Source organism: Canis lupus, chromosome 14 (genome assembly GCF_011100685.1).
Source record: "Canis lupus familiaris isolate Mischka breed German Shepherd chromosome 14, alternate assembly UU_Cfam_GSD_1.0, whole genome shotgun sequence".
Classification (NCBI taxonomy): Eukaryota; Metazoa; Chordata; class Mammalia; order Carnivora; family Canidae; genus Canis; species Canis lupus.
The window spans coordinates 11,805,960-11,818,975 of NC_049235.1; the positions used below are offsets into that span (position 1 = coordinate 11,805,960).

General features: G+C 36.9%; 1 protein-coding gene across 3 annotated transcripts in view; it reads left to right on the plus strand.

The window, feature by feature from the left end:
• Window positions 1-13,016, plus strand: part of WASL (WASP like actin nucleation promoting factor) — a 72,903-nt gene that overhangs the window by 31,881 nt on the left and 28,006 nt on the right. For 2 of the 3 annotated variants that reach the window (XM_038556644.1, XM_038556646.1), the window contains exons 2-3: window positions 9,994-10,128; window positions 12,150-12,236. In XM_038556644.1, the coding sequence (XP_038412572.1) occupies window positions 9,994-10,128; window positions 12,150-12,236 (222 nt within the window). Of the gene's footprint in view, window positions 1-9,011; window positions 9,037-9,993; window positions 10,129-12,149; window positions 12,237-13,016 lie in introns of those variants that run through there. The other variant, XM_038556647.1, reaches the window with a different exon arrangement.

The window sequence follows — 13,016 nt, forward strand, 5'->3', positions numbered from 1 at the left end:
GCTATAAACATTGGGGTGCAGGTGTCCCGGCGTTTCACTACATCAGTATCTTTGAGGTAAATCCCCAGCAATGCAATTGCTGGGTGGTAGGGCAGTTCTATTTTTAACTCTTTGAGGAACCTCCACACAGTTTTCCAGAGTGGCTGTACCAGTTCACATTCCCACTAACAGTGCAAGAGGGTTCCCCTTTCTCCACATCCTCTCCAACATTTGTTGTTTCCTGTCTTGTTAATTTTCCCCATTCTCACTGGTGTGAGGTGGTATCTCATTGTGGTTTTGATTTGCATTTCCCTGATGGAAAGTGATGCAGAACATTTTCTAATGTGCTTGTTGGGCATGTCTATGTCTTCCTCTGTGAAATTTCCATTCATGTCTTTTGCCCATTTCATGATTGGATTGTTTAGTTTCTTTGCTGTTGAGTTAGATAAGTTTTTTCTAGATCTTGGATACTAGCTCTTTATCTGATAGGTCATTTGCAAATATCTTCTCCCATTCTGTAGGTTGTCTTTTAGTTTTGTTGACTGTTATTTTGCTGTGCAGAAGCTTTTTATCTTAAGTCCCAGTAATTCATTTTTGCTTTTGTTTCTCTTGCCTTCATGGATGTATCTTGCAAGAAGTTGCTGTGGCCAAGTTCAAAAAGGGTGTTGCCTGTGTTCTTCTCTAGGATTTTGATGGAATCTTGTCTCACATTTAGATCTTTCATCCATTTTGAGTTTATCTTTGTGTATGGTGTAAGAGAATGGTCTAGTTTCATTCTTCTGCATGTGGATGTCCAATTTTCCCAGCACCATTTATTGAAGAGACTGTCTTTCTTCCAATGGATAGTCTTTCCTCCTTTATCAAATATTAGTTGACCATAAAGTTCAAGGTCCACTTCTGGGTTCTCTATTCTGTTCCATTGATCTATGTGTCTGTTTTTGTGCCAGTACCACACTGTCTTGATGACCACAGCTTTGTAGTCCAACCTGAAATCTGGCATTGTGATGCCCCAAACTATGGTTTTCTTTTTTAATATTTCCCCCGGCTATTCGGGGTCTTTTCTGATTCCACACAAATCTTAAGATGATTTGTTCCAACTCTCTGAAGAAAGTCCATGGTATTTTGATAGGGATTGCATTAAATGTGTATATTGCCCTGGGGAACATTGACATTTTCACAATATTAATTCTTCCAATCCATGAGCATGGAATATTTTTCCATCTCTTTGTGTCTGCCTCAATTTCTTTCAGAAGTGTTCTGTAGTTTTTAGGGTATAGAACCTTTACCTCTTTGGTTAGGTTTATTCCTAGGTATCTTATGCTTTTGGGTGCAATTGTAAATGGGATTGACTCCTTAATTTCTCTTTCTTCAGACTCATTGTTAGTGTATAGAGATGCCACTGATTTATGGGCATCGATTTTGTATCCTGCCACGCTACCGAATTGCTGTATGAGTTCTAGCAATCTTGGGGTGGAGTCTTTTGGGTTTTCTATGTACAGTATAATGTCATCTGCCAAGAGGGAGAGTTTGACGACTTCTTTGCCAATTTGAATGCCTTTTAATGTCTTTTTGTTGTCTGATTGCTGAGGCTAGGACTTCTAGTACTATGTTGAATAGCAGTGGTGAGAGTGGACAGTCCCTGTCTCGTTCCTGATCTTAGGGGAAAGGCTCCCAGTGTTTCCTCATTGAGAATGATATTTGCTGTGGGCTTTTCGTAGATGGCTTTCAAGATGCTGAGGAATGTTCCCTTTATCCCTATACTCTGAAGAGTTTTGATCAGGAATGGATGGTGTACTTTGTCAAATGCTTTCTCTGCATCTATTGAGAGGATCATATGGTTCTTGTTTTTTCTCTTGCTGATATGAGGAATCACATTGATTGTTCTGCAAATGTTGAACCAGCCTTGCATCCCCGGGATAAATCCCATGTGGTCATGGTGAATAATCTTCTTAATGTATTGTTGGATCCTATTGGCTAGTATCTTGTTGAGAATTTTTGCATCTGTGTTCATCAGGGATATTGGTCTGTAATTCTCCTTTTTGGTTGGGTCTTTGTCTGGTTTTGGAATTAAGGTGATGCTGGCCTCATAGAATGAATTTGGAAGTACTCCATCTCTTTCTGTCTTTCCGAACAGCTTTAGTAGAATAGGTATGGTTTCTTCTTTAAACGTTTAATAGAATTCCCCTGGGAAGCCATCTGGCCTGGGATTTTGGTGTCTTGGGAGGTTTTTGATGACTGCTTCAATTTCCTCCCTGGTTATCAGCCTGTTCAGGTTTTCTAATTCTTCCTGTTCCAGATTTGGTAGTTTGTGGTTTTTGAGAAATGCATCCATTTCTTCTAGATTGCCTAATTTATTGGTGTATAGCTGCTCATAATAAGTTTTTAAAATCGTTTTATTTCCTTGGTGTTGGTGGTGATCCCTTCTTTCTTATTCATGATTTTTAATTTGAGTCTTTTCTCTCTTCTTTTTAATAAGGCTGGCTAATGGTTTATCTATCTTATTAATTTTTTCAAAGAACCAACTCTTGGTTTTGTTGATCTGTTCCACAGTTCTTCTGCTCTATTTCATTGAGTTCTGTTCGAATCTTTATTAACTCTCTTCTTCTGCTGGGTGTAGGATCTATTTGCTGTTTTTTCTCCAGCTCCTTTAGGTGGAAGGTTAGCTTTTGTATTTGAGTTCTTTCCAGTTTTTATTTTATTTTTTTAAATTTTTTTAATAAATTTTTATTTATTTATGATAGTCACACAGAGAGAGGCAAGCAGAGACACAGGCAGAGGGAGACGCAGGCTCCATGCACCTGGAGCCCGAAGTGGGATTCGATCCCGGGTCTTCAGGATCGCGTCCTGGGCCAAAGGCAGGTGCCAAACCGCTGCGCCACCCAGGGATCCCTCTTTCCAGTTTTTAGATGGGTGCTTGTATTGCGATGTATGTCCCCCTCGGGACTGCTTTTGCTGCATCCCAAAGATTTTGAACGGGTTGTGTCTTCATTCTCATTAGTTTCCATGGATCTTTTTAATTCTTCTCTAATTTCCTGGTTGACCCTTTCATCTTTTAGCAGGATGGTCCTTAACCTCCACGTATTTCAAGTCCTTCCAAACTTCTTCTTGTGATTTAGTTCTAGTTTCAAAGCATTATGGTCTGCAAATATGCAGGGGACGATCCCAATCTTTTGGTAGCGTTTAAGACCTGATTTGTGACCCAGTATGTGGTCTATTCTAGAGAAAGTTTCATGTGCACTTGAGAAGAATGTGTATTCAGTTGCGTTTGGATGTAAAGTTCTGTAAATATCTGTGAAATCCATCTGGACCAGTGTATCATTTAAAGCTCTTGGGGATCCCTGGGTGGTGTAGCAGTTTGGCGCCTGCCTTTGGCCCAGGGCACGATCCTGCAGACCCGGGATCGAATCCCACATCAGGCTCCGGGTCATGGAGCCTGCTTCTCCCTCTGCCTGTGTCTCTGCCTCTCTCTCTCTCTCTCTCTGTGTGACTATCATAAAAAAAAAAAAAAAAAAAAAGTAAAAAGCTCTTGTTTCTTTGGAGATGTTGTGCTTAGAAAATCCATCGATTGTAGAAAGCACTGTGTTCAAGTCACCAAGTATAAGTGTATTATTATCTAAGTATGTCTTAACTGGTTATTAATTGATATACTTGGTGGCTCCCACATTCGGGGCATAAATATTCATGATTGTTAGGTCCTCTTGTTGGATAGATGCTTTAAGTATGATAGAGTGTCCCTCTTCATCTCTTACTACAGTCTTTGGGATAAACTTTAATTTATCTGATACAAGAATTGCTACCCCTGTTTTCTTTTGAGGACCATTTGAATGGTAAATGGTTCTCCAACCTTTTATTATTAGGCTGTAGGTATCCTTACGTCTGAAATGAGTCTCTTGTAGACAACAAATAGATAGGTCTTGCTTTTTTATCCAGTCTGTAACCCTGCGCCTTTTGATGGGGTCATTAAGCCCATTCACGTTCAGAGTTACTATTGAAAGATATGAATTTAGTGTCATCATGATACCTATTCAGTCCCTGTTTTTGTGGATTGTTTCCTTGGACTTCCTCTTTCTTTTACAGAGTCCCCCTTAATATTTCTTGTAGAGCTGGTTTGGTGGTCACATATTTTTTCTGTTTCTGCCTATCTTGGAAGCTCTTTATGTCTCCTATTCTGAATGAGAGCCTTGCTGGATAAAGTATTCTTGGCTGCAGGTTCTTCTCTGTTAGGACTCTGAATATATCCTGCCAGCCCTTTCTGGCCTGCCAGGTCTCTGTGGAGAGATCTGCTGTTAACCTAATACTTCTTCTCATAAAGGTTATGGATTTCTTGTCTCTTGCTGCTTAAAGGATCTTCTTTTATCTTTGGAATTTCCAAGTTTCACTATTAAATGTCAAGGTGTTGAACGATTTTTATTGATTTTGGGGGGTGGGGGGGATCTCTCTACCTCCTGGATCTGAATGCCTGTTTCCCTTCCCAAGTTAGTGAAGTTCAGCTATGATTTGTTCAAATATACTTTCTGGTCCTCTGTCCCTTTCGGCGCCCTCAGGAACTCCAATTAAATGTAGATTTTTCCTTCTGAGGCTGTCATTTATTTCCCTTATCCTATCCTCATGATGTTTTAATTGTTTTTCTCTTTTTTCCTCAGTTTCCTTCCTTACCATCAACTCGTCTTCTGTGTCACTCACTCTTTCTTCTATCTCGTTAACCCTTGTCATTAGGACCTCCACTTTGGATTGCATCTCATTTAATTGATTTTTAATTTCAGCCCAGTTAGATCTAAATTCTACAGTCATGAAGTCTCTTGAGTCCTTTATGCTTTTTTCTAGAGCCACCAGTAGCTTTATAATTGTGCTTCTGAAATGGCTTTCTGACATTGAATTGTAATCCAAATTTTGTAACTCTGTGGGAGAGAGGACTGTTTCTGATTCTTTTGTGGTGAGTTTTTCCTTCTAGTCATTTTGCTCAGTGCAGAGTGGCTAACATTAAGTTGTACTGGAAAAAGGAGAAAAGAGAGAAAAAAGGAAAAGGGGGGGGACAAACAAAACAAACAACAAAGGGGGGTATCCTCTGATTCTATATACTGTAAATCCCTCGACTTCCCCTGGAACTTTCCAGCGCTGCTTGGCTAAGAACTTGCTCTTCTCCTGTCCTTCCTGCTGGTCTTCTGGGGGAGGGGCCCGCTTTGCTGATTCTCAGGTGTGTGCACCTGGGGGAGCTGCCCAGTCAGTCCCCTGCCAGGTGTACAGCTCAGTGGGAGCTGTTTATCCTGTGAGGCTCCTGCTCCCTGGCAGCCCTGCTCAGCCCCAGGCACAGGGTGACACCAAGAGGAATACCACCACTGGTGGTGGCCAGCTCTCCAGCTCTGGAGTCCGCTCCCGCAGTAACTACTGCAGCTCCCAGTCCGCAGGGGTCTGGATGGGCCAGGGAAGGGTGGCACTGATGTGCACAGCTCAGGGCCGCCCAGTGGCAGGAGCGTCTTCACTGCCCTGTGTCCTCCCGGCGTCCACCTGTCCTGGGGGTAGCGCTGGATCCTGGGCTGTGTCCCCGTGGAGCCCTGAGCTCCAGGGCCTGCACCTCTGGAATCGTGCTTCTGGTACTGCGCAGCCCCCTCTGTGCGGATTTGCCACCTGAGCGGAGCCGCTGCTCAAGGTGTTACCGAGCTGCGCAGCCCCCTCTGTGCAGAGCCGCTGCTGGAGCTGACGCTTGGGCTCCTCCCAGGACCCTGCCGGGATGCGCTCCAGCCCTTTCTGGTGCTGGTGGTGTGGCGAGCTCTCCCCCGGGGCGCAGGTCCTCAGTTAGTGCCCCTGGGAGCCTGAGGGCATCCACGCCCTTCCTGGGATCCTGCTCCAACTCCCTGGGAGCACCTTTCCCTTCAGGAAGATTGGTAAAGCTCCTGCCTCTCCGGGTCGGGGCTTTCCTGTCCTGGGGGCACTCACCGCTTGGCCTTAGCCCGGCTCTTCGCAGGGCCCCTCCCCCCTTGGATGCTTTTTTATTTCTTTATTTTTTTTTTTTCGTCTTCCTACCTTGATAGAAGCGAGAACTCGTCTCTCTGTAGCATTCCAGCTGTTCTCTCTTTAAATCTCTGGCCGAATTTGTAGGTTTTCAGGATGATTTGAAAGTTATCTAGGTAAGTTGGTGGGGACAGGTGACTTGGGGACCCTACTCCTCAGCCATCTTGCCCCGCCTGTATTGGGTTTTTTAGGAGGTCATGTAATTGAGGTGTTTTTTAAACTTCTATTATGTAGAAAATGGCTCCTTGAGATCACTGCATAATTAAGAATTCCGCCAAATTCCTTGTTTAAATAACTTTCAATTTTTAATTGAAGTATAACCAAATTTTTTTCTTTACTTTTGTAATTCCTTTTATGTTTCATAATTAAATTTCACGTTCATGATACTAAGGGGACATTTCACATGAATATATCATCAGAGTATTTAGGAACATACTTAAAATATCTTTATATAATGAGAAAACTTAGGATGGATTTTCCTGGTTTGATTTTTAGGAATTTGGGTACATACACATACACAGAAGCTGGAGTGTTTTGGCTATTAATCTAGGCCATTGTGACCATAAAAAAGATTTCTTTATTCAATCCTGTGGTTTCTTTTCCCACACTCAGTGTATTTTGGATATTAATTAAAAATATATCTTTAAAAATTATTTCCTTTAACAATATTGTGTATTTATTGGAATATTAAAATAATAATAGTTAATATTCACTATTAAGTCCCCTTAGTACTTGTAGGCAGTTGTTTGTCAAACAAGGATCTGTAAGACCTAGTATTTTCCAGTCTTTTTCCTGTCATTAGCTGATTCTATCTCTTTTATTAAAGAAGCATCTATTTTCCTGGTTTAAAATTCTTACTCTGACCTGTTACATAATGTGGTTGTTGTGATAATGTGTAAAGAATTTGAACTATAAAAGTAGTGGATATTTATGATTTAAGTCTTACTCAGGATGAAGCTTCTAACAAAGTTTGTATCAGTATAGAAGGAATTTGAAGAAGTGGTAGTTTTCGTAGTTTTGGATCAGTGTGGGTGGTGGTTTATATATGTACGTGTAGCAGTGGCTCTGAGAAGAGAAACAACTTCCCAAGGCTGTCATGACTGTGCAAGTAGGTGGAGAGTCTTAGGCTTTTGTGAATCATATGGGCTTTAATATTTTTAATTTCAAAATAATTTCATACAGAAAAGTTACAGATGCAGTAACAAAGAATTCCTGCATATTTTCATCCAGATTTGTCAACCATTTATAATATTTTACCAGGGTTTCTTCTATGTATACATATGCATATTATTATTTTCAGAATCACTTGAGAGTAATGGCCAATATGATGCCCCTTTATAATACTTTAAGATGTGTATCCTCTTAAAAAATTGTTGATTTATTTATAGGGGGGGGGGGAAGAGCGAATGGAGGGAAGGGGCAGAGGGAGAGAGAGAAAAAAACTTCAGGACCTGAGCCAAAACCAAGAGTCAGATCAACCAACTCTGCCACCCATTCATCCCCAAGATGTATATCCTTAAATAAAGGGCATTTATCATAGTATTATTATCAAAATCAGAATATGTAATTTTTAATTTAGCAAATGTTTGCTTAGTTGGAGCAAAGTGTAGGTAAAGTGAAAGTATAATCTAGAAACTATACTTTCTACAATATAGAAAGTAGTTGCTTAAGGAAATTACAGTCTGCTTAATGAGTAATAAATCAATTACAGAAAATTACTCTATTTTATTTTATTTTTTATTTTTTTCTTTTTTTTTAATTACTCTATTTTAAAATAAGATCTGTGATGTAATGAGATTTACACAAGGTATTTAAAAAGGTACTCTAGAAATATGAAAAAAGCAGTCACTTAACATAGGGAATCAGTGAAATAGTTCCTGATGGTGCTGAGTAAGCCCAAGAGATAAAAATGCCCTGTTGAAGGACAGTGGGAGGGATTCACATCCCAGAATTCATCCTTTATCTTATTTCTGCCCTTGACAAAGTTCTGAGGATGAATATGTTACTGCAATAACTTCATACTGAAATATCAGCAATATGTTAAGATAGGACAGTTTCTATTTCCATGAAACTTGATGTAGTGCTTTTTTCCTTTTAATTAATAAATTTTAACCTAACTTTATTGGGCTAATAAGAAATAGATTTCCTTTCCTAAGCACTTGTCCCTGTGTTGTTTTTTAATAATATCTTCTCAGTTATTAAAGACAAGAAGTAATGGCGTTGGTGAGCTGTAATTACCTTAAAGGAATGGAAGGAATGTTTTTAAAAACTTAATGAAGCCACTGTCAATCTAAAGCATAAGGAATAGTCACTGTTTTTATATTTCTATCATTTATATACTAAATTTTATACATGTAAGCTATTCTCACATTCACTATAATTTTCCTGAGTTAGAAATAGCCTTATATAATTTTTAGACTGCTAGTTTAAGATAAAAAGGAGTGAAAGAGGCATAGTTAGACTGATAATATAACTGTAGCAAAATTTTGAAAATCTAGTTACTGAAAATAGCTTGTGATAAGGTGGTTTCTTCAGTATGAAAATTTTATAAATTGTTTTAGAATAAGGTCTATAGTGCCAACCACTTTTATAGGGAATGTAACTGAACTGTTTCACTGGTCTTTATTTCTTAAGCAGATGTTTTAAGAATCTGTTGTAAATTTATATAAATGCTTAAATGTGGATTTTTAGCTTTTTGTTACTTTTTTTTGAGTTCACATATACATTCAGTGTTTTATGTGTTAACATTTGGACATTTGGTAAGGGAATTCCCATAATGGAATTTCAGACTGTATTTGATAATATGCTATTTCTTTTGCAATCTGTTACTTATTGTTTTTTGGTTTAAAAAAAGGGTTTTTTTTTTTTAAGATTTATGTATTTGAGAGAGAGAGGCGCATGCCCACTCTCATGTGTGAGATGGGGGAGGGGCAGAGGAAAAGGGAGACCAGCAGAGCCGGGAGCTTTGTGTCTCTGTCCCATAGATCCCTGAGATCATGACATGAACTGAAATCAGCAGTTGGATGCCCAACCTACTAGGCCACCCAGGTACCCCTAAAAGGATTTTTTGATGTTTTTTTTTCTTGATATCCTAATTATGTTTTTTTTGTAGAAATGAATGCATTTTGATAGCATCATACTAAAAGAGCTGTAATTTATATGAATTTGCCTTAGAAAACAAATTTACTCATCTGATTTTTTAATCCTTTGGCTTGGTCTTTAATACCTTTGGATAATAAATGTAAAATCCTTTTTTTTTTTTTTTTAAGTTTTTAATATTAGGAATTTGGGGTCAGAGAACCCAAGCAAATGATGATATGTATTATATTTTCAGAAGAACAAAGTATGTTTTGAGCAGGCCAAAGTCATACTCCGCATTCTTAGTATCCTAGAATATACATTTTTAAAATTTCTAAGCTATCTTCATAATTTTTTAATGGCTCTTGTGGATATTTTCCTGCTGCTTTGTGTCCTATTCATGACTCTGAAATTCAAAGATGAGTTTGGTATACACAAGTTAAAAACATGGAACAGTATTTCTTAGGGGTCTTTATACAATTTTGGTCCCCCAAAATACACTGATCTTACATTTTTGACTTTATTATTATAAAAGACATGTATATACATGCAGTTCTTTGGAATCTTATCAGAGGAGGGCTTCCCCAGCCATAGTTAAGTAGCCCAAAACAACTTTATTTCTAAATCTTAACACAATTTCTGACACATTCTAAGCATCAGTAAATGTTTGTTCTCCTTAGTTATTTTTAGTGTAGTTATTGTGTTATTTGTTACTGCATAAGAAATTACTTCCAAAAAGGAATGGCTTAAAATAACAATAAATGTTTTATTATCTCCTTGTTTCTATGGGTCAGGAAATTAAGAGCAGCGTAGCTGGGTGGTTCAGGTTGAATGTCTCTCATGAGGTTACAGTGAAGATGTCAGCAGGGGCTGTGGTCATCTGAATGTTATTTTGAACCTAATGGCTATAAATTTTATATTTTTCAGACTATGTCTTCAGCAGTGGTACAGTTATATGCAGCAGATCGTAACTGTATGTGGTCAAAGAAGTGTAGCGGTGTTGCTTGTCTTGTTAAGGACAATCCACAGAGATCTTATTTTTTAAGAATATTTGATATTAAGGTGAGTTTTGTTTCCAATTTATTTATTTATTTATTTTATTTATTTTTATTTTTTATTTTATTTTATTTTTTTTGTTTCCAATTTAAATGGTGGGTGAATAGGTTTTTTAACCTGTTATAATTTATATATGTAGTTATATATATAATTTTGATTCATCCTGCATATTAGAAGAATGAAACTTGGTTTTAGGTAATGAAACTTGGGCATTGCAAACAAACAGGAATAGGTTGTAAGCCAGAATTAATAGCTTCCTATTTTATCTTTCAACTGCCACCACACATTAAAGGATTTGTTTGTTTTTTAAATACCTTTACATCTTGGGCTTTCCCTATGTTCTCTTTTTCTAATGATATTCTTTTATTCCATTTTGTCCATTACAGAGTAGCATATATAGTTCTTTCAGGGAATTATAAAAGTATATTTTAGTTTAGTATGTACTGTTAGTTACTTCAGCCTAGGTTTAAAGCCTTATACAATACCTATAATAATGTATTTGCTACCAATTTTTCCTTATGTTGTTTCTTAACATAGGTATGTTCAGATTTTCACAGCTTTGTATCTCTCACATTTAAACACATATCCACATTGTCCTAGATTGGATGCCCATTCTCAGGTATTCATCTTATAGTTGATGTTGATCATCTTATAGTTGATGTTGATTACCTTTTTGCAGAGATGACGTCTCCATTTATCTTTTTTTTTTCCATTTATCTTTTAAAACCTTTTCTGTAGGTAGACTTTTATAATATGTATATGTGGAATAATTACCTCCCAAAAAATTGAACTCTTCTGGGGGATGCTTAAGGGCAGATAGATTGTAGCCAAACTGTTTACTTCTCTGGGCCTTGGCTTATTAATTTATAAAATGGAAAACCATCTGGGTCTATTGCAAAGTGTTTTCCTGAGATTCAATAAGAGTTAAGTTACTGTGCTTTGTAACTTAGCGCTTCTTAACATCCACTTTTCCATTCTACAAGACAGCTGAGAAATGTGGCATATTGCTGTTATCAGTGGCTTACTGCCGGCAGTGATTCTAGGAAATAGGGAACATATGCATAGTTTGCGAGAAACTGCTTAGTTTTTTTTGACATATTTCTCCTTGTTAGTGAGAAACACTCTTTAGAAATCAAGTGCACATATAACTCCACTGAGAAGAAAGGAATTGCATTATATGTGTGTATAGCATATTCTGGATATTTTTAAATCATGATCTAGGTAGAACTTTGCTTTCAAAATAGGGTAATACTTATATTTCTCTAACCACTTATTTCTAATTGTAGGTAACCATTGCTGAATACTTGCAGTTAGCCACCTTTGGTATTAAGTTTAATTATATTTCTTCTACTGTGGCCGTAGATATGACAGTCCAGTCATCAATGGGTCTCTTAATCATACTTTAACCTTCGTGCACTTCAATCATCAGTCTCTTTCTGCACATGATTGATACTAACTACTTTTACCAGTATTTAACTAGAGGGCCAGTGTGTAAAAGTTAGGAATTCAAAGATTATTAATGAACAGTACAGAAGGTATATTTGACCTTCCCATCACCTGCAGGGGTGAGGAAAAGAGCATGAAATGTTCCTGTAATACTTGATAGCACACAGTCTATTGCTGATGGAACTATGCATTGATAATCAGTGCATGTGCAACAGTATTCTACTCTTGTCTAACATTGATGATCTAGTAATTGTTTTAGTTTTATATTTGACTGAGTAACTATATTTGGGAATATAAATCTAATGAAATTATATCTTAGCATACTGAATTAAACTCAACTTGATAGGTAGTTTTTATGAAAGAAACTTCAGAATTTACTGTTTTATTAAGAAATTACTGATTAAATTATGTTATTTATGTTATACACGTGTTTTCTGTACATTTAAAAGCTAATGTTAATATAAGCAATTCCCTGAATATGAGTCATCTATTTTGTTTTATTCCTGGAGATTCTTCTTGGTAACTATTTGTTTTATTCCTGGAGATTCTTCTTGGTAACTCTTATTTGAACTTTTTTCTAGGATGGGAAACTATTGTGGGAACAAGAGTTATACAATAACTTTGTATATAATAGTCCTAGAGGATATTTTCATACCTTTGCTGGAGATGTAAGTCATATATTTTTATAGCCCTGTGTAATGTTATTGTTTTTACATTTGTCTGTGGAAAGCATTTATAAGCTTTTTATGCAAACACTGTATAAAGTAAAAAGAATTATTTTACTTTCAAAGCTTCTTCATAGATAGTATAGCTAAATTGGAAGAAATGGCTAAGATTTTAAAGGGCCAAAAAAAAAAAAAAAAAGATTTCAAAGAGTACTGTAAATATAATTTGCTGTGTAGAAAAGAAATTTGTTTTTTCATCATCTTTCTGTCTTTGGGCAAATAGCTTAACCTTTTTGGGATTTAGTTTTCTTATTTATAAAAATGAAATCTTCATTGCCCACTAAACTATAGTATCATTTAAACATTAAATATTAAATTGCAATTCAAAATGTGTGTGTGTGTGTGTGTGTGTGTATGTGTGTGAGAGAGAGAGAAAGAATAGTTCATGGCCTAGAAAAGTGCTAAAATACAATAAATGTGTGTAAAAGGAGAACAGATTTTTAAAAATATATTGCTTATACTTGAGGAAGATGTTAGAAAGATTTTCGTACCATATGCTCACAAGGATTGTTCGAGTGACAAGGTTATAGGTGATTTTAATTTTCTTTATTTTCATATTTGTATTTCCTAAATTTTCTATAATGAGAAACAAGGTTGGATTAGATGATACATCTTTTCAAAAAGTATTTTTTTCTCTAGCTGTTTTTTTTCACATTTCCCTTAATAAAATATAAATATGTGTGTGTGTATATATGTGTGTGTGTGTGTGTGCATTAAATGCCA